Here is a 22187-nt window from a genome sequence, read left to right on the forward strand (position 1 = left end):
GGTCCTCCTTTCTATGGTTCATTAGCCCAACCCCATGGCTACATACTGTGTAGGCTTTCCTATGCTAGGTGCTGATGTTCCAGAGACAGGTATGTACGTTCTAATTCCAATCTTTGAGGGGATTAGTGAACACTGGGGGAATGTGTGTGGATCTTTACATTGTCTCTGCAGTGGTTATCTGGTCACTTTGATACCTTTTGGGCACTTATACCTCTTTTTACATCGTCTAAGTCACAACGTATAAGTTCCATCCAGACAGTTCCATAAAACCTTCGATTATCCCTGCAGGATGACTAAGGGCTCCTTTTACAAAGCTGTGCTAGCGGTTTAACGCGCGTAATAGCCCGCGCTAAACTTCCGGCCGCGCTAGCCGCTACCGCCTCTTCTTGAGCAGGCGATAGTTTTTCAGCCAGCGCAGAGGTTAACACGTGATGAAAAGTTGCACAGCTTTGTAAAAGGAGCCCTAAGTCTAGGTGAGCCCTCATCCCACCCACATCCCCACCCTAACCACTCCTCCAGATATGTCCCCTGTACCTCTGGGCACACAGCGACATTCAGAGTCCTAAAAGGTCCCTGGATACAAAAAAAAAAAAAGGTTTGTTTATCTGCACTTGGACGACCTGTCTTTTAGGTCATCCAAGTGCCGACTTGGACAGGTTTTTAGACGTCTTTACGTTGTGATTTTAAGCCCCTTAGTCAAGCAAATTTCCAGTTTTTCCGTATGCTATTTTTCCTACAATACGAATAAACTGGTAACTCGCTGTACTAAGTGTATACCCTCGATGGTGACTATATTTTTTAACTTGCTTTTTACCAAAATTTTCAAACCATCCTCATATTGTGATCCACAGGGTATTTCTCTGCTCATTAATCACTTTACCTGTTCTACAAACAGCTGAGTTATGACACAAGTGTATTGCACATCAATAAATGGCTATGGTGTCTTAACTTTTATATCAGTCCAAATAATGAAGTAGTGTACCACCAAGCAAGGACTAGATATTTAAAACCTCTTAAAAAATTCTTCAATATGTGGAAGCCTCAGTCCCACCACTTCACTGCTTTACCGTTTGCACCTGCGGAATAGCCAATGATTAAGGTTACCCGCAGGTGCAAACAGTAAAGCGGTGGAGTGGTGGGACTGAGGCTTCCACATACAGTTATTGAAGAATTTTTTAAGAGGTTTTGGAATATTTAGTCCTTGCTTGATGGTATACAAGTGTATTGCAGGCATGTATCTATAATCAATTTTCCTCTTACCTGAATTTACAAATCTTTCCCTTCTTACACCATTAAACTGACCGCTGTGAAGAAGGCTGTGACATCACGGGCAGTCTAGAACATCATAAAAACCTAGCCAGAAAGCATCTCCCCACACCTCTAGTCTCATTCACCATCTGTTCCCCTCCACCCACGCCCCTTAGCCCCCATACATCGTATGCTCATTCCCCCACCCCCTCTCTCTTTCCCTAGTCCCATCTATTTTCTGCTTTCCACTATCTTTTGACGTTTTCTCTCACCATATCCAGTCACTCTCTCTGTCTCCCTATCTCTCTTCTACATCACCTCCCTCTGTGTCCCTATTTCCCAATGTTCAGTATCTGTCTTCTGTGTCCCCATTCCTCACCCTATCCCTTCTTTTCCCCCTTTTTTTGCACTCCCACCACAGGGTCAGCATCTCCCCCCTCTTCTATCCACTGCCCCATCCCTATGATACTGCGAAAAAGCAAGCCAATCACCTCTCTGCTTTACAATCAGAAGATAACATTTATTCCTTATCCAACTTTCCCTCATCCAAACCTCCCATACCCAAATAAAATGAAAGAAAACAAACAAACAAATCCTGACCCCCCCCCCCCCCCCCCCCGCCTTAGAAATCTCAATTACCCTCTGTTTCTCCAATTTAAATAATCTCTCATGTTCTCTCTTTAAGTCCAGGTTTATTAAGTCCAGAGTTGTCTCCATGTGATGTAAGCATCCCATATCTTTTTAAATTTTAGTAGATGACCATTTTTTGTGCTCTCATCTTGGACAGTAAGCATAAAAAAATCAAATTTATGAAGCACTGCCACTATTGTAGGTATGGTGGGTTGTTTCCATGGTTGTGCCAGTAAAGGTTTTCTAATCACAAACACAAGTGTAGCCAATTTATGAGTCAGTGATGATACATTAAGAGGTTTGAGACATACTAGCCTGCCACTGCTGGATCGTAGGATGCACCTCTCCCACCCAGTGTTGCAGAATAAGCTTTTTAGTGAGCCCCAGATTGCCTGGTAGCAATGTTCACTTGTATTGATTTTTTTTTTATTGTGATGCTTCCAGCTTGACCACTGTATATTTCTCCTGTGCTTTGTTCCACTATAAACATATATTAAAAAAAAAAAAAGAGGTTTGACATGCAATAAGTAAGTTTCTGCAAAGGGTATGAATCATTGATAAAGTGCTTTAAGATTCCGAATATATTTTTCCAAAACATCTGCACTGTTGAGCATTCCCACCTGATATGATAGAATTTACCTGGTCCTCTGCAATGCCTTCAACATAAAAAAGATCCGACTTTAAAGATTTTTTTGATTCTCACTGGAATATAGTATCATGTTTATGGTACCATCTATATAAAAGTTTGAAAACATTTTTGATTACTCATCTAGATATGGATATCGTTAATAGATAGTGAAATGTTTTCCATCACAACCGATTATAGATTTAGCCTATATCTTTTTCCCCAGCTATCCATATAAAACGATATAGGATAAAGTTGGCCCAGCAATGCTTAATAGATGCGTGATACTACACCTCTGTTTGTATCAGAATGCATCGCTTGGACTACTACTACTACTTATTTCTATAGCGCTTCCAGATGTATGCAGCACTGTACAGAGTCAAGAAGAAGACAGTCCCGGCTCAAATGACAATACAATCTAAACTGGCAAGACAAACAAATAGGATGCCATGGACACAGTTAAGATGAATGGTTAATCACTGGCTAGTATAGTGGGCAGTGGGGATATAGATTGAAGGCTATATCTAAAAGGTGGGATTTCTGTCTGTTTTTAAACAAAGTAAGGGAAGAGCGGTAACTGGCAAACTCAGGTAGTTTATTCCAGGCATAGGGGGCAGCTAGATGAAAGGAAAAAAGTCTAGAATTGGCAGTGGAGGAGAAGGGTACAGCCAAGAGCAGCTGATCTGAGAAATGGAGTTCTCTGGGAGGTGTATAATGAGAGAAAAGAGAGGAGAGATACTGAGGGGCAGCAGAATGAACACACTTGTAGGTCAGCAATAGGAACTTGAACTGTATGCGAAAGCGGATAGAGAGCCAGTGAAGTGATTTAAGGAGAGAGGTGACATGAGTGTAGCGAGGTTGGTAGAAGATGAGTCGTGCAGCAGTTTATTGCACAGATTGCAGGGGGGAGAGGTGGAACTGTAGGAAACCAGTTAGAAGTAGATTGCAGTAATCTAAGCGTGAAGTGTGCTCAGAGAGGAAAGCCAACATTTGGAGATGCTGTAGAGATAGAAATGACAGGCCTTAGCAGTTTGTTGGATGTGTGTAGAAAATGAGGAGGTTGAAATCAAAGATGACTTCCGAGGTTGCGAGCAGAGGAGACTGGAACGATGATAGTATTATTTATAGAGACTGAGATCGGAGGGAGAGGAGTAGAGGGTTTAGAGGAAAGAGGAACAGTTCAGCCACGGACATGTTTAGTTTCAAATAATGGCAGGACATTCAGGCAGCAATGTCAGCCAAACAGGCAGAGACTTTCTTGGATTTTAGGTGAAATTGCGGGTGTAGAGAGGTAAATCTGGGAGTCACCAGCATATAGGTGGATACTGGAAGCCATGGAGATCAGGGCACCAAGGGAAGAGATGTAGAAATAGAAAAGAAGAGGTCCTAAGACAGAACCCTGGGGTACGCCAACCACTAGTGGAATAGCAGTAGAAGAGGACCTACCAATACATACACTAAAGGTGTGGTGGGAGAGGACAGATTTGCAGAATCCAAGCAAGGACAGCATATCAAGGAGTAAGCTGTGATTAACAGAATCAAAAGCAGCAGACAGGTCAAGAAGGATGAGGTTCGAGCAAAGGCCCTTAGATCTGGCCATGAACAGGCCACTGCAGACTTTGGTGAGAGCAGTCTCTGTGGAGTGTTGGGGGCAAAAGCATGATTATAGAGGATCAAGAATATGTCGAGATAAAAGGAAGTCAAGGCAGAGATGATGAACAGCAAACTCAAGTAGCTTGGATAGAAATGAAAGAAGGGAGACAGGGCAATAGTTTGATGGGCAGATGGGGTCCAGCGAGGGGTTGTTTTTGTTTGTTTTTTTAGAAGTGGCTTAACCACCGCATGTTTGAAGGCATCGGGGACAGTTTCAGTGGAAATGAATAGATTGAGAATATGGCAGATGGGAGGAATAACAGTATGCGAGATGGAGTCAAGTAGAGGAGTGGGAATAGGGTCTGAGGGGCATGTAGTAGGTTTGGCTGAAGACAGAAGTTGTGTGGTTTCTGCCTCTGTGATTTCTTCCTTCTCTGAAATCACAGAGGCAGAAACCACACAAGGAAGTCTGAAACCCAGGAGTCAAATTCATTGAGAAAGGAGTAAGGGGACTTGTTGAGGGGACAATAAATGACCACTCTCCAAAGAGGTAGAGGAGTGAATAGGCGGATGGAGTGGACTTCAAATAAGGAAAGACTGTGTGATTGAGATGGGAGAAGAGGTTGGAATTTGCAAGGAAGAGAGAGAAGAAGCCCAACACCTCCACCATGACCAGTAGGGTGTGTGTATGGGAGAAGAAATAGCCACCATGGGAGAGGGCAACAGCTGCAGTGGAGTCCTCAGGGAGTCCTTAGTTAGAGCAAGAAGGTGGAGGAACTAGGAGATGAAGAGTTCATGAATGTAGGGCAGGTTGTTGGAGGCAGAATGAGGCACATGAGAAAGGGAGAGAGGACTGAAGAAGACTAGGTAAAAGGTTAGGGTGATTACAAACGTGGGGAAATATATGGCATGGAGGGACTGACATCGCTGGCAGTAAACAGAAGGAGTAAGAATGCACCGAAGCAAAGGGGAGTAATGATAGCAATGGCTAAGACGGGAGGGGGCTCAAAGAAAAAGGAGATGGATGAATGGAAGAGAGAGAATGCTTGAGTGCAGTAAATAAGGTAGATGACAAGATGGCTGGTGATTGGACTTGTGGTGTGGAGAGTAGAGAGAGAGTGAGTATGAGAAGCAGAAAGTGAACTGGAGCCATAAGGAGAGGAATAGAGAAAGGAAATCAAAATATACAAAAAGTGAAGCAGTGAGAATAGATAAGGTACCCTCAGGAGGCATACAAAGGAGTAGACATGAGGAGGGGCAGGACCGCAGTGGAGGAAACAGCACCGAAGCAGCGCAATTATCGCTAGCATCGTGATCTTGCTGCAGGCTGCTTCTATAAGGTAAATGGTGCGGGAAGGCCAGAGGGGTGAGCAGTCCTTCGGGGTGGGGCAGGCAGGCCTTCAGGGGGGACAGACAGGCAGGCCTTCAAGGGGGGGACAGGGCTTCAGGGGGGACAGGCAGGCAGGCAGGTCTTCGGGGGAATGCAGGCCTTCAAGGGGGGAACAGGCCTTCTAGGGGGGATGCAGACCTTTAATGGGGGGACAGGCCTTCAGGGAAGGTGGGCCCTGGTGTAGAAGTACACAGAGGGAAGGGGGGGTTCAAAGAGACGTGCATATGTTGTACTTTGGGGGGAGGAAAGAAATAATGGGTCTGAAAATAGAGGAGAGGGAGAGAGATGATGGACCATGGGATTTAGGGAGGGAAGGAACAGAAAGGGAAAGAAGTTGGACACAAGGGATGGTGTGGAGTGGGGAATAGATACTGGATAGGAGGGTAGTTGAGAAATGATAGGGAGAGATGGTGGACCCTGGGGTGGTGGGGAAGGAGGAAGAGATGCTGGATGAAAGGGTAGTTAAGAAAAGGTGGATCTGTGGAGGGAGATGAAAAAAAGGAAAGATGGCAGACCTCCTGGGGAGGGAAGGGAAACAGAAGGGGAGGACAGAGATGGCAGATGGATGGTTAGCAAGCAGAAAGAAGAAAGGAGACCCTGGCAAGCAAGTTATCAGAAGACAACCAGAGCCTGGGACCAACAAGATTTGAAAAATAACCAGACAAAAAAAGGTAGATTAATTTTATTTTCTGTTTTGTGATTACAATATGTCAGATTTGAAACGTGTATCCTGCCAGAGCTGGTGTTAGACCGTAAAAGTGAGCTAGGATTTAACAGAGAGAGGAAAAATCTTTTTTATTTGTTTATTTTAGAGGCTATAAAATAAACCCATCAGGATGTTTGAAAAAAACACCCAATTGGGCAGGAAAATCGAATCCAAATCGAAAAACCAATTCAATAGGCTGAATCGAATCAGATCAAATCGAAATTTTTTATCCTGATTCGGGCAGCACTAGTAAGCACACATTAATGTTTACCATAGCTTAGTAAAACGACCCCTAAAGAAGTCAAACTAAACTATCACACCAAACTTTACCTTTCAGAGTTCTAAAGACTTTTTTCTCAAATTCCATGCACTTTGATGAAGAATGACTCTAGTTTACTACTTCTATGGGGATTTTTACATAATAGTACAACAGTTTCAGTGCTGTCAACTTAACTCCAAGTTTCTGCTGAGTATCAGATTGATTTTGGGCTTTGAACTCTCAATCCAGTGTGTTAATCCTAATCTAGCATTTCAAGCACCAGAAAGCAAAACAGACTGCCCCATATCAAATAATACAATACAATACAGTGTCTTATATACTGCAATTTTTGGCGAGGAATCTATGTTTACAATAAGATTTAGATCAAGTTTTGAAGTTACATTGTTTGCAGGAGCATTGGTTTTGGAAGGAGGGGTGAAGGATAAGAAAGTTACTATAGTGAAAAGAGGTATGTCTTTAGTTTCTTCTGGAATTTTAGGTAGTTGATGGGTTGTCTTAGGTTTATTGGTAGTTTGTTCCAAATAAGAGCTCCCTGGTATTCAAAGGTAGCTTCGAATATCTTCTTTCGCTGTACTTGTTGAGGAGATGGGAAGGATAGTTTGTAGCGTTCTGTAGTGCATGAGTTGAAGAAGGAATGTGGGACTTTAATGCCAGAAGTTAGTCCCTCTGAGTTCTCACCGTAAATCGCTTTGTGGACTAGGCAGGCTATCTTAAACTGGATTCTTTTTTTCATCGGCAGCCAGTGTAATTGCTCTACTAGTGAACTTACATTGATAATCCCTTCAGCAGCAGAACCAAAAATGGGCTTTAAAAGCCAGAAAAGGAGACATGGTGGATTATAAATGACAAAAAAAAGTTCTCAGATAAACACCATAGAATTTGTATAATATTTTTGTACAGCCAACAGGGACAGAATATTGCAGTAAGCAGCTCGAGGAAAAATCAGCAGGAAAGTGTTCATTTGATCTTCAGTCTTCAGTGACTGTGAAGCTGGTCTTCAGTGGAAGCCTATCTCGGTTTAGCACAGATCTGGTAGGGTAGGGGGCTGAGCGTTTGTGTAAAGCAGGCATCTTCTCGAGGTCTTGGCTGATTCTCAGGAACATGGAAAGTGAAATGCTGCATGAGGGTGGTGAAGAAGAGGAAGAGCTCTAACCTGGCCAACGGCTCTCCCAAGCACATTCGGCGTCCTGCCAGAGGGAGAAAAAAGACAGGGAAATAAAATTATGTTATGTTAATCTTAGGTTATTTTGGTAAGGCTGTAACTCAACTTTTCTCACAGACTCTTTTCCCACAGATAGCTCGATCATTGTACTTCAGCTGTCACCTACAGCAGTGGTTCCCAACCCTGTCCTGGAGGACCACCAGGCCAGTCGGGTTTTCAGGATAGCCCTAATGAATATGCATATGAGAGATCTGCATATAATGGAGGTGCCAGGCATGCAAATCTGCGCCATGCATATTCATTAGGGCTATCCTGAAAACCCGACTGGCCTGGTGGTCCTCCAGGACAGGGTTGGGAACCACTGACCTACAGCACACTTCCTGCTGTTCTAGTACAAGGCCCCCCACCACCCTTATAGTTCTGTCATTATATAGCCATTACTATTTTCATGATATATGTATTTTTTCTGTGCCTGAGACTCTTTCTCTTAGGTCTTCCTCCCTACAGATACTTTTCTTCACTCTGCTTTAGGGGCCCTTTTATTAAGTTGTGTTACAACAGCTAATGCACATTTTGCTATGCAGTAGACATCAACACAGACTCATGCTAATGTCTACTATCATATCGAAGCAGTCAGCATAGTTAAAAAAAAAAATAATAATAATCTGTGCTAGCTTCCTAATGCGGGAGTGGGCAAGAGCTTGGTGTGACATGGGCAGATAGGAGGATTGGTTGCCTGTGACAGCCATCGTGCAGGTTGTTACCACACACCAGCTGTCACAACTGAAAAGGAACAGTAAGTGCAGCTGTGTTACCTGCAGTCCACACGAGTGGCAATAGCCCTAACTCCAATCAGTTCACCTGCTCATCTAGCTCCCCTCCAGATTTATACTCCAATTTGACCACCCCCACAATGTGATACGCCAATCCGGTCACCCCCCCCCCCCAAGTAGTACTCTGATCCCTCCACCCCCCTTGATGTGACACTCTGATGCAATCACCATCCTCCTGCTGTAACACTTCTATCGCCCAGCCAAGCCCCTCCCACTTAGCTCATGCTACTTGCCTCCTACCCAACACTCCGCTTAACCATAGTTTATGTTTTGCAAAATCATTTGCTTATCCACTGTTTCCAAAGATAGGTCAAAGCGCCTTAACAATTAATTAAAATAGCAAACTTATAGAAAAGAAAACACCATTTGGTTATAGAAAAAAAATAGAATCATTCACACCAGTAGCGTAGCAAGGATGAGAGGTGCCCTCCCCTATCCTCCTCTTTGCCCCCCCACCTCCTCCTTCCCCCTCCTGCCACGTGTGTGCGTGCCCCTTCCCTTCCTCGTACCTCTAATGTTCCTGGTGTGAGCAGCATCATCAGCATCGGCTTTCCCTCCGATATCACTTCCTAGGCGCAGGCCCAGGAAGTGACGTCGGAGGAAGAGCTGATGCCAGCGCAGCAGCAGGTTGGGGTTGCTGCTCCCATCAGGAATGTTAAAGAGGTATGGGGAAGGGAAGGGGCGCGTGCGGCATTGGTGGGGGGGCAGAGAGGAGGATGGGTTCCGGCACCCCGACCAAGATGGCACCCAGGGCAGACCACCCTCCCCCCTTATTATGCCACTGATTCACACAAAGAACAAAAACAATCATCAATATAAAAATAGTCACATCTTAGCCCTTGAACACTGTGTAGATTCCAAAAAAATGCAAATTAAGTTGAACCAAATGGAAGTTCAGAAAATAAGTCTTTAAGAGATTTAAATTTGGGGAAGATAATTCACTTTGAATATGAGGTAGGAGGTTATTCCAGAGGAAAAGGGATAGAAAATAAAAGGCAGAAAATATCATAGGCCCTAAGCCCTGATTCTATAAAGGGAGCCTAAGTCATGCAAATGATTTTATTTTCAATTTAGTGATCAAAATGTGTCCGTTTTGAGAATTTATATCTGCTGTCTATATTTTGCACTATGGCCCCCTTTTACTAAACCGCAATAGCGTTTTTTAGCGCAGGGAGCCTATGAGCGTCGAGAGCAGCGCAGGGCATTCAGCGCAGCTCCTTGTGCTAAAAACTGCTATCACAGTTTAGTAAAAAGGGAGGGGGGTATATTTGTCTATTTTTGTATGGTTGTTACTGAGGTGACATTGCATAGAGCCATCTGCCTTGACCTCTGAAAAAAACCCGGAATATAAATGATAATTAACATTTTATCTTGCTTACAGTGTGCTTTGTGTTTCTTTTTAATTTTAATGTTGGTAGATCATTTTGACTTGGTCATTTTAAAAGTAGCTTGCAAGCCCAAAAAGTGTGGACACCCCTGCTCTAGAATGTCTCACCTATTGCACTGCAAAGTAGGAATATTGAAGAGAAAAAGATGCTCCCTGGTAACAGCACTAAACAGTAAGGCACCAGGAGCCCAGCTCCTCCCAGTGCCTGAACAGCACCAATGTGAACACAGCAACAGCTTTGAATGTCAAAAAAAATAGTCATCAGATGTTAAAGAACAGATAATGAAGACACAAAACCTGCATCAGCACCAAAACTCAGTTCAACATCCCCTATACACTAACATTCAGCCCAAGAAGTCCAACAAATAACCCCACCAAACTACCCTCCCGAGTCATCCCCACCCCTACCCCATCCCCCCAGACCATCTTCGAGAACACAGTATCAGTCGTTAGCACGGTCACGGCAGTGAGGGGGGGCGGCGTCTGGGTAGTAGTGCCCCCTTGCCTCCTCTGCTTCCCCCCCTCCCGCTCTCCCCCTGAAAGCCTTCTCTTCCCCCTGTATTGCTTTAATTCCTTCCAGAGGGGAGACCTGGTTTTTGAGCCGGAGCTGCAGTTGCTATATGATTAACAAATGTGATTATAGAGAGAAAAAAACAGTGGAAACCTGAAGTGGCTTCAGCTCCTGAGGACGCCTGTGTGGCGAAACGCAAGATTGTGTTGGGCTGGCTTGAACATTTTGTCAGTTGTTATTGATGAGAGAACAAGATCTTATCACGAAAGCAGGAGTTTAATCCATGAAGCACCAGTTTGGCAAGGACATTTTAAATAAAACACTGGACAATATGGAACTGATTATCCAGGTTTTCAGGGCAACAAGGGCATTTGCCTGGGTTGTCTGTTGAAATAGGTGTTTGTTATAAGTCAGAGGGTGGTATGTTCAATATATTTATAATATTTATGAAAAAAGTAAGGTTGATTAATAAATTATTATGTATTAGTTCTTCTCTTCTTCTAAATGTATGTTATGTGTTTCTTTGCCGGCGCAAGCAGCATCTCCAACCTGCTGCCCGTATTGGCTTCAGCTCTCCCTCCGACATCAATTCCTGGTCCTGTGACTAGGAACTGACCTCAGAGCGAGAGCCAAGGCCGTCGCGAGCAGCAAGTTGGAGATGCTTTTCGCGTCAGCGAAGAGCCAAAGAGGTAGGGGGGCGGAGAAGAGGAGAGGTGCTGTTGGTCACTAAGATGGCAACCTCACTATGCCACCGCCCCTTTCCAAGGGCTGAAAACGCTAGAGATCACGATGTCGTGCATACAGGCGGAGAGCTGAACACAGCTCCACTCCTCCCCCTTCCAGCGGGGGAGCCTCTTCAAAAGGAACCGCGCCGAGGCCGCATTGATTTTCCAGCGGCTTGGCGCATGCAGCGGAGAGCTGAAAACAGCTCCACTCCTCCCCCTTCCAGCGGGGGAGCCTCTTTAAAAGGAACCGCGCCGAGGCCGCATTGATTTTCCGGCGGCTCGGCGCGTGCAGCGGAGAGCTGAACACAGCTCCACTCCATCCCCTTCCAGCGGGGGAGCCTCTTCAAAAGGAACCGCGCCGAGGCCGCATTGATTTTCCGGCGGCTCGGCGCGTGCAGCGGAGAGCTGAACACAGCTCCACTCCTCCCCCTTCCAGCGGGGGAGCCTCTTCAAAAGGAACCGCGCCGAGGCCGCATTGATTTTCCGGCGGCTTGGCGCGTGCAGCGGAGAGCTGAACACAGCTCCACTCCTCCCCCTTCCAGCGGGGGAGCCTCTTCAAAAGGAACCGCGCCGAGGCCACATTGATTTTCCGGCGGCTCGGCGCGTGCAGCGGAGAGCTGAACACAGCTCCACTCCTCCCCCTTCCAGCGGGGGAGCCTCTTCAAAAGGAACCGCGCCGAGGCCGCATTGATTTTCCGGCAGCTCGGCGCGTGCAGCGGGGAGCTGAACACAGCTCCACTCCTCCCCCTTCCAGCGGGGGAGCCTCTTCAAAAGGAACTGTGCCAACGGCGCTTGGCCGTTCGGCGCGCTGGCGCACCTTAGCCGTGCGCCTTTGTGAAGCGCCTGCAGTGAAGACCATAGGGTTCTGAAGCTCACAAAACGGTGGTGAAATTTTAAAAAAAAAAACCCCAAAAAAAAACACCTATTATATTAAATTGTTGATATACATTGTTATACCTATTAGTCGGTATACTTAATTGTCGGTTATACTTAATTGTTGGAATATCTTGTAACAGTTGGTTATTCTCGAGTGTTGGTATACCTGTAATATTTTATTTGTTAATAGACATCTTGCACCATCCAGTTTAAACATCCATAAACACCAAGAACAAGTCCCAATACCCACTCACACAACTTACTCAAAATTCTTACACGAACCCTACTTATAGGCATAGGCATAGGCTCTTCAAAAAGACAGATAACACCAACAGAGCAAAGAACTTTAGTACTAACTCCCCAATCCATACACAAAAATGGCAACACGTACACCCAAACTCATCCTAGTCCTACTACTGCTCTCCCTTCTCATAGAAAAATGGAAAACAGCAGGATACCACACACATTCTATACCTATCCTCACAACAACACACAGACTGGTTCAACCCAATAGGAAACCCCAAACCCCCAGAACCCTGATACCTTGTCCTTCATCCAACCAAGAAAACATTCCCACAATCTGGGGAAATAGACCACCAACAAAAACTAAGGCAAACACACAAAAACTTCATACACCATCTAGAACACTTATCAATACACTCACTACTCACTCTCCCACTAAATTCACAGCAATAAAATGCGCATATATGAATATACGATCTATCAGCCCAAAGACAGAACTAATCAAAGACTGGCTGATCAAAGACAACCTAAGCTGCCTCTTCCTAGCCGAAACCTGGCTCACTTCCGACTCAGACCCTCGCATTACCGAATTCTGCCCAAACGGTTACAAACTAGAGCTAGTATGCAGAGAAAACAGAAGAGGTGGAGGGCTAGCAATCATTGTAAAAAACAACCTCAACATTAAAGTCCTCACCAAGCACTCCAACCCTCACCTAGACCTACTAGCCTGCCAACTCTCTGACAACACTTGCACAGGAACTCTGAACTGCCTTCTATGCTATGTCACACCAGGAAAATGGAATACCTCTAAACAAGAACTTGAAGAGTTTATCTTCCAGAATTCCCTCTCGTCCTCACACAACCTGATCCTAGGAGACATTAATCTCCACTTAGAAGATAATACCTCCAAACAAGTAATGGATATTCTTACATTCCTCAACACCCTATCATACCAAATACTCAACCCAGAACCCACGCATGAAAAGGGCCATCAACTCGATATTGCCGCTTACACATCTCCCAACCTCAACACACAAAACATCCATATCACCAACGGCACATGGCATCCTACCTTATGGTCCGACCACTACAAGTACACCTTCACCATCAATTGGGAGCATAATAGCATCAAACCTACTCCACTCAAATCAAGCTTCAAGTCCAGACAGAAAATCGAACCTAAAACATTCTGGGACACAGTAGATCCAGCAATAGACTTAAACAACCCCAAAGAATTCATAAACATCTGGCGTTCCACAAGTGAATCCACTTTGAACAAACTAGCACCACTAAAAACAAAAAACAAAGTATGCAGACCATCAAACAAATGGTTTGACGCCGAACTCCTACACCTAAAAAGGCAATGCAGACAATTAGAAAGAACATGGAAAAAACAGAAACAAGACCACAATAAAACAGAATGGAGATACCAAATCAAACAATACAAAATCAAACTGAAGGATAAACGCAAAGACTACTACTCCAAACTCATTGGCACCGAAAAACCGGACACCAAAAAACTTTTCAGCATTGTAAAAAACCTCACAGATACCAAACCCTTCCTCGCCACCCAAGGAACCCAGACTCCAACAGCTTCTCAACTAGCGGACCACTTCAAAAATAAAATCACCACAATCAGATCCACATTCAATAACTCTCAAAGCATCATAGAAGAGATACTAATAAATCCCACAATAGACGAAGCCATCTCAGCAGATAGGACCTGGAACAACTTCCCAACGACACAATGGTCAGACCTCGACCGACTGTACAAAAAATACAGCAAATCTTCTTGTGATCTGAACAACTGTCCTCCCTATCTACTAGCCACAGCGTCCACTAAATTCATAGCAGGTCTCACGCTATGGCTGCAAACCACCCTCAGGGAAGGTCAGTTCCCTCAGGATCTTGGCGAAATCATAATTACTCCCATACTAAAAGACCTCAAAGGACCAATAGACAACCCAACAAACTACAGACCAATCGCTTCTATCCCACTATATGTCAAACTCATAGAGGGTATAGTAGCACAATATCTCACCAATTACCTAGAAGACCACCACATTCTGCATCCAACTCAATCTGGTTTCAGAGCTAACCACAGCACAGAAACACTACTGGTATCTTTACTAGATATAGCCAGACAGCACCTCAGCAAAGGAAATAAGTTACTAGTCATCCAACTCGATCTTTCAGCAGCATTCGACTTAGTTGACCATCCAATACTACTCCAGACACTAGATGCCATAGGAATATCAGGTAAAGTCCACAATTTGGTTCCAAGGATTCCTTAAAAATAGATCATACAGAGTTAAGTCAAAGGATCTTCTATCCGACCCCTGGCAAACCCATGCGGAGTACCACAAGGATCCCCTCTTTCACCCATACTTTTCAACCTCTTCATAGCTTCCTTAGGCACTGCCCTAGATGCCCTAAATATAACATCTTTCAGCTATGCGGATGACATAACCATCCTACTCCCCTTCGACATCCAAGACCCCATCTCAAACAGACGCCTGAAAACAACACTGGAAACTGTAGAAAAATGGATGAAGAACCATAAGCTGAAACTGAATGCAGAGAAAACCAAATTCCTACTACTAGAGAAGGAACAAAAACCATCCCTAATAGAACTGGAAGTAAACGCAACCAAATATCCAATACAGAGCACTCTCAAAATTCTAGGAATACAATTAGACAGATGCTGCACAATGCAGACACAAATCCACAAAATCATACAAAAAGCATTCTTCACCATGCGAAACCTAAGAAAAATAAGAAAATTCCTTACCAAAGAACACTACAAGCTCATTGTTCAATCCCTCATACTTAGTACATTAGATTACTGCAACAGCCTCTATCTACCTTGCCCAAACAACATGATAAAACAACTACAGACTGTTCAAAACACAGCCATCAGACTCATCTACTCACTTAGCAAATTTGACCACATCACTCCCGCCTATGTAGACGCGCACTGGCTTCCAATAAAAGCAAGAATTCAATTCAAATTCTATTGTCTACTATTTAAAGTAACCCATGGCACTGCCCCCAGCTACCTAAACAACCGCCTACACCGCTACAACTCACCCAGATCAAGGAGAACTCGGAACCTATTCACCTTCCCCCCACATAATGGTACCCGACGCAAGAAACTTTACAACAGCCTTCTGGCGACACAGGCAGCGAAAATTGACCCCACCATCACCAAACTAATGATAGAAACAACAGACATCAAAGTGTTTTGAAAAGAAATCAAAACATTTCTATTCAAAAAACATGTCCTTACTCACTAATCTCCTCCCACTCGTACATGCTTTTCCTCCGTGAATAACACACTAGTCAATTCCTCGAATCATACCTACCAAAAAAATATCCAGACCGCTAAACAAGCATCTACCACATGTATCCAATAAACTTATCCCCTCAATGTTAGGTAATCCTCTTGAGTTACCCGAATATATTGTTATTCTCCACTGTTTCCTGTAAGTACTTGAATCTTTACTATGTAATTCCATCGGATAACTTCAGATATCCTCTAATTTTTAACTCTCAACTGTATCATGTAATGTACTTGAATCTTTGTTATATAATTCTCTCGGTAATGTCCAGATATCTTCTAATTTGTAATCCGCTTAGAACCGCAAGGCACAAGCGGAATAGAAATCACTAATGTAATGTAATGTAATGTAATGTATGGGGGCGGAGAGGAGGAGAGGTGCTGCTGCCCCCACCAAGATGGCGACCTCACTATGCCACCACCCCTTTCCAAGGGCTGAAAACGCTAGAGATCACGATGTCGTGCATACAGGCCCCTCAATCCCCATCCACCACATTCAAGTCTAAACCAGAATCAGTAATTACCACAGCACTGCAACAACTATCCTGGCACACACTCAAGCAAACAGTTAAATCTAAAGAACAAATGTCAAATAGAACAATATCAAGGATGCTGAGTCTCTGTATTTGTATTTATATACTGTATTTGGGGGTCTAGTATGATATTCAATAAGGTATGGAGCCCATTGACTGCATATGTTGAATTGCAATGAATGTCAGGAATATCCCTTTTTACAGATTCCTTACACATCCGGGGGGGAGGGGGGAGGGGAAGGTATTTGGGATTGCTAAAGGTATTTATCTATAATAGTGCAATAATATATGCATATGCAGTGTAATAGTTATGTGAGGAAGGGAGGGAGAAAAGGATTGGTAATGTATTCATTTTGTGTATTTTAAGTGTATAATGCATATGTTTAATATAGTTGTATTGCACTGTCAAAATTTGAAAATCAATAAAGAATTAAACAAAAAAAAAAAGGATGCTGAGTCTCTTGTGAAAGTATTTAGAAGATCTTGTGCCGCTGAAGCAGAGTCCCATGCCGGCCAGCGACCATTCTGAGAAACTTTAAGAACGATAGGATACACAAACATCAAGCAGATTTTCTTTTCATATAACTTGCTGCAAATCAGGATGGAACATCTCTGCTTATCCATGAGGACCACTGAGTAATCTTAAAAGAATCAAATGTGATGGCTCTCATATAGTACGGATTCCCATTTTGCTTTGTACAGATGTAAGAGTTCGGCCTTGGGTGCATAATTATGCACCTTGACCATAACATGAGGTCACAGGGACTCTACAATTTTGGGCTAATCTGTTTGCCTGTTCCAGATGGAAGGGGCCTGTAGCTGCAGAGAAATTAAATTTGTGTAAAATCCAAGACTCCCTGAGGTTATGGGTTCAAATCCCTCGCTGCTCCTTGTGACCCTGGGTAAGTCACTTAATCCCCTCATTGCCCCAGGTACACAAATAGAGTTTGAGCCCGCCGGGACAGATAAGGAAATATGATAAAGTACCTGAATGTAAACCACTTAGGATATAAATGGTATATAAATAATTCTTTTTTCCTTCTCACTCAGACACCCATGCCCAACAATTCTCCCTTTCTATTCCCCCACCTCAGCATCTCTTTCCTTCACTCCCTCCATTCTTCCATCCTATGTCCCAAGTTCATGCTCCCCTCTCTCCCTCCATTCTGTGTCCCAAGTTCATGCTCCCTTCCTCCTTCCTTCCCTTCTTTGTCCGAAGTTTGTGCTCCCTCCCTTTCTTCTGTGTCTCAATGCGACCCTGCCTCTCCCTTCCTGTGTCAACGTGCCCCTTCTTCCTCCCTTCCTGTCAAAACACGACCCTTCTCCTCCTTTCGGTGTCACAACGTGCCCCTCATCGTCTTTCCCTCTGTTCAGCATCCCAAATTCGTGCCTCTTGCGGGTGTATACCTCCTCCTCCCAGTCACACTTTGCAAGCCACAGCCGCTGGTTTCTGCACACGGCTGACTTGGAAGTCTTTCGTCACGTCAACTATAACATTATACCATGGTTCTTGCTTTGCCTCCTGGTTTCCGCATTATACTGAGTTTTTAGTGTATAGGAAAAGCTGTATGAAGAATGTGGGGCTGATCTCACTGTTTCTCACATACTAAGCAAATGCTTGTCTATTGGGCATCAGTTAATTCTGGTTGTTTGTACAGGTTTTTATGCTGTTATGTTATCGTTGCATCTACCTTTCTGTGCTCACTAATGCAGAGACTGGCTGTTCAAATATTACCTGCAGAAAATGGTATAAAGGCATCTCTCTTCACAAACTTGCCCTCAGGGCTCAGAAAATGCTCAGGGTAAAACTGGTGTGGCTTCTCCCATAAGGTTTCATCCTTCAGGACTGAGTACAGGTTGTAAAGGACAGATGTTCCCTGAGAACATAAACCAGAAAAAGTGCTTAGTGATGAAACCAAGTTAAATGCATCAGGGTGAACTGATCCAAATGATTTTTGACAAGCCAAAGAAAATCACCAAAATGTTCCACAGAGAGACAGGGAAAACCTTCACAATAAAAGTATTGCAGTTCAGTTGATCATTCCATATACAGCACAGCAAAAGTTTGTTGTACTTGGTTTTCCAAATGATTTTTGGCCTTTTGAGGGAAGATTTTAGGCAAAAGGCAAATGGCAGCTGTTGTAAAGTAAAACTGACAGAGATGCCAAGTTACCCAGTTCAAGGCTGGAGACATTTTGCCAGTCCTGGTTTTGAACTTATATCCCATATCAGCATGGGCTTAAAATGATCCTACTCATTTTAATCAGTGCAGCAAATCCCATAATGCAACAGATGGAGTGGTCAGAAATCCAGGACTGACCCCCAAATCACCAGTCTAAAACTGGGTAACTTGAAATCTCTGAACTGATTACCTGCAACAGCTAAGAGCAACAAAAAAGAAATCCAACTAAATCTGCAGAAAAAACACCGGAACAGGAAAACCAAACAAAAACTGCAGACAATGTGCACGATGCAGGCAAGAATTTATTGTACCAAAGTTAAAATGCAGTAAGATAAAATCCTTATTACCAACCAAGGGACCCGACACGGTCCGTGTTTCGGACAACACGCCTTCGTCAGGGGTCCATGGTAAATAAGGTATAAAATATACCGCATGAAATGAAGATAACAACAAAAGCCTGACTGTTGAATACACCAAACACTGCCAAAAATAAAGCCGCTCACAAATGGAGCAAGTGCGGCTTTATTTTTGGCAGCGTTTTGGCGTATTCAACAGTCAGGCTTTTGTTGTTATCTTCATTTCATGCGGTATATTTTATACTTTATTTACCATGGACCCCTGACAAAGGCGTGTTGTCCGAAACACAGACCGTGTCGGGTCCCTTGGTTGGTAATAAGGATTTTATCTTACTGCATTTCAACTTTGGTACAATAAATTCTTGCCTGCATCGTGTACATTGTCTGCAGTTTTTGTTTGGTTTACCTGCAACAGCTAACCACTGGAGACAGCAGTTCATCCTTTTCACAGGTGTGTCACATGACTGCACTCAATACCAAATTGAAAAATTCTTCTAGAGTAGTCTGGAAATAGGAAAATTCTTTCACTGTCCTTTCACAATAGGTTCCATCCTGCAACTCCCCTCTGTTCCATTTATGTGGTTTTGACGATGGGAAAAGAACAACACCAAAGGGAAGGTGGGTGGATTTCCATCGCAAATGAACTGCTGTCTTCATAGAACAGCTGCTACAGAAAGCATCTTCACTTTCTCTGTGGACACCTTCACCAAATCAAGCAAATCAAACTCTCTAGCTCAAGGCTGTCTTCAACAAAACAGGGGAAAACTAGCAACAAGAAGAGGTAATAAAAGAATTTTTAAATTTAATTTGGTTAGTTTTATATCCCATCCTCCCCAATGATCTCAGAATGGGTAACAAGATTGACATACATAACGCATAGACAAACAAATTACGAATTTACATTACAAGTATTCTATCATAATAAAACCCTAAGCGCATGCGCACTTTAATCTCCGTGCTTTGTGCTCCGTGCCGCGCATGCGCAGTACAATAATTCGCCTGCCACCGATCACCCGTGCCTGCCTAGCTGATTTCCTGCCTTCTGCCTCGATCTCTGATGCCGGCTGACTTCCTGCCTTCTGCCTATGCGGCCGGGATGCCTCTTCTTCTCACCCCCGGACCAGCAGTGGCAGCAGCCGTGGTTTCATCAAGCAGCCATGGGACCTTTGCTAGGCTGGCCCACTTCGATAATGCGAGGCTGGCCAGCCTAGCAAGAGCCCCAAGGCTGCCCGAATGCTAGCGGATGCTGGACAGGGTGAGCAGGGAAGGGAGAAGGGGTACTTCTGGACAGGGAGGAGGTAAAAGGAAGGGAGAAGGGCTACTGCTGGATAGTAGAAGCAGGGATGGGGCGCTGCTGGACAGGGAGAGGTAAAAGAAAGGGAGAAGGGCTACTGCTGGACAGGGGGAGAAGGAAAGAAAGAAAGAAAAGAAAGGCCTCAGCGCCCCATTGTGCTAAAAGTTTACACATCTGTTCTAGCACCCGTTAATGTAACGGGTTTAAACACTAGTGCAAGTATATAAGATATGTAATCAACATAAGAACATAAGAACTGCCATCTCCGGATCAGATCTACGGTCCATCGAGTCCGGTGATCCGCATAAGCGGGGCCCAGTCAGGTGTACACCTGATGTAGTTTTAGTCACCCAGATCCCTCTATGCCTTTCGTAAGGAGATATGCATCCAATTTGCTTTTGAATCCTAGAACGGTGGATTCCGCAATAACCTCCTCTGGGAGAGCATTCCAGGTGTCCTCAACTCGCTGCGTGAAGCAGAACTTCCTGACATTTGTCCTGGACTTGTTCCCCCTTAGCTTCAGTCCATGTCCTCTTGTCTGTGTCACGTTGGACATTGTAAATAATTTTTTTCCCTGCTCTATTTTGTCGATGCCTTTCAGTATTTTGAAAGTCTCGATCATATCCCCTCGCAGTCTCCTCTTCTCAAGGGAGAACAGTCCCAGTTTCTTAAGTCGTTCCTCATATTCCAAGTTCTCCATACCATTTATTAGCTTCGTTGCTCGTCTCTGCACCCTCTCCAGCAGTTTTATATCCTTCTTTAGGTTGGGAGACCAATGTTGGGCATAGTATTCCAAGTGTGGTCTGACCATTGTCCTATAAAGCAGCATTATAACTTTCTCTGATCTACTTGTGATTCCTTTCTTTATCATGCCCAACATTCTATTTGCTTTCTTTGCCAACTCCGCACACTGTGCCGAAGGTTTCAGGGTCCTATCTATCAGTACACCGAGGTCCTTTTCTTGTTCGCTTTTACCCAGAGTTGCACGTGACATTCTATACTCGTATTCCTTGTTCTTACCGCCTAAATGCATTACTTTGCACTTTTCCACATTAAACTTCATCTGCCATTTCTCTAACTGATACAAGTCACTCTGGAGTACCTCGCTATCCTTCTGCAATCTGATTGCCCGGCATAGCTTTGTGTCATCAGCAAACTTGATGATCCCACTGGATGTTCCTTCTTCTAAGTCATTTATGAAAATATTAAATAAGATGGACCCAAGTACCGAGCCCTGGGGTACACTGCTAGTCACTTTCTCTCAGTCTGAGAACTTCCCATTTATGCCCACTCTCTGTTTTCTGTTCTCTAGTCATTTGCCTATCCATCTCCCTCTATTCCATGGCTTTGTAGTTTCCTGAGAAGCCTTTCATGTGAAACTTTGTCAAACGCTTTTTGGAAGTCCAAGTATATTATGTCCACCGGTTCTCCATTATCAATTTGTTTGTTCACGGTTTCAAAAAATTGAAGTAAATTCATCAAACATGATTTCCCTTCCCTGAAGCCATGTTGACTGGCTCCCATCAGGTCGTGTGTGTCCAAGTGCCGGACTATGCTATCTTTAATCAGTGCTTCAACCATCTTTTCAGGGACAGATGTAAGACTCACAGATCTGTAGTTGCCCGGTTCTCTTCTTGATCCTTTTTTGAAAATTGTCGTGACGTTCGCTATCTTCCAATTATCCGGTATCTGACCAGTTCTAATTGACAGGTTGGCAAGTTTTTGCAATAGCTCTCCAATTTCAACCTTCAGTTCTTTTAAGACTCTCGGGTGAATTCCATCAGGTCCAGGGGATTTGTCACCTTTAAGTTTGTCAATCTGGTAGTATATCTGGTCCAAGTCCACTTCTACTGTGGTGAGGCTGTCCTCTGTTACTCCTTTGAACATTTTCACTACTTCTGGTATTGTTGCGGTGTCCTCCTTTGTAAAGACAGACGCAAAGAAGGAATTTAGTTTGTCAGCAATCAATCTACTTTCATGCCAAGTGACCAAATGGGAGTCTATAATGCGACCGTTAATTTCACTATATTATCTTACATGCATTTTAGAAGAACTTTCTGTCCATGGATATAAAAGCTATATGATAGCGCAGGGTGGAAAATACAATTACTATTTCAGTGGTGGGACAAAAATATTATCAGTACAGCAGTGATATTCAGATGCTAACTGTAGTCAGCAACCAATAAATATGTATTCTGTGCAGCTAATTATAAGGATAATAGCACTGAAGACACATATTAATGTAAAAGCAAATGCTAGCATTTAAATTAAGC

At 43.9% G+C, this 22187-nt stretch overlaps 1 protein-coding gene across 1 annotated transcript in view; it reads right to left on the reverse strand.

Moving 5' to 3' along the window:
- Positions 1 to 6360: 6360 nt before the first annotated feature.
- LOC117353429 (cytochrome P450 2D15-like) overlaps positions 6361 to 22187 on the reverse strand; it is a 126711-nt gene continuing 110884 nt past the window's right edge. Inside the window, exons 8-9 of the mRNA XM_033929347.1 lie at positions 17818 to 17959; positions 6361 to 7659 (exon numbers count right to left, since the gene is read on the reverse strand). Of these exons, the coding sequence (XP_033785238.1) occupies positions 7481 to 7659; positions 17818 to 17959 (321 nt within the window). The 3' untranslated portion in view covers positions 6361 to 7480. The remainder of the gene's footprint in view (positions 7660 to 17817; positions 17960 to 22187) is intronic.

The sequence above is a fragment of the Geotrypetes seraphini genome, chromosome 2 (genome assembly GCF_902459505.1).
Source record: "Geotrypetes seraphini chromosome 2, aGeoSer1.1, whole genome shotgun sequence".
In the NCBI taxonomy this organism is placed as follows: Eukaryota; Metazoa; Chordata; class Amphibia; order Gymnophiona; family Dermophiidae; genus Geotrypetes; species Geotrypetes seraphini.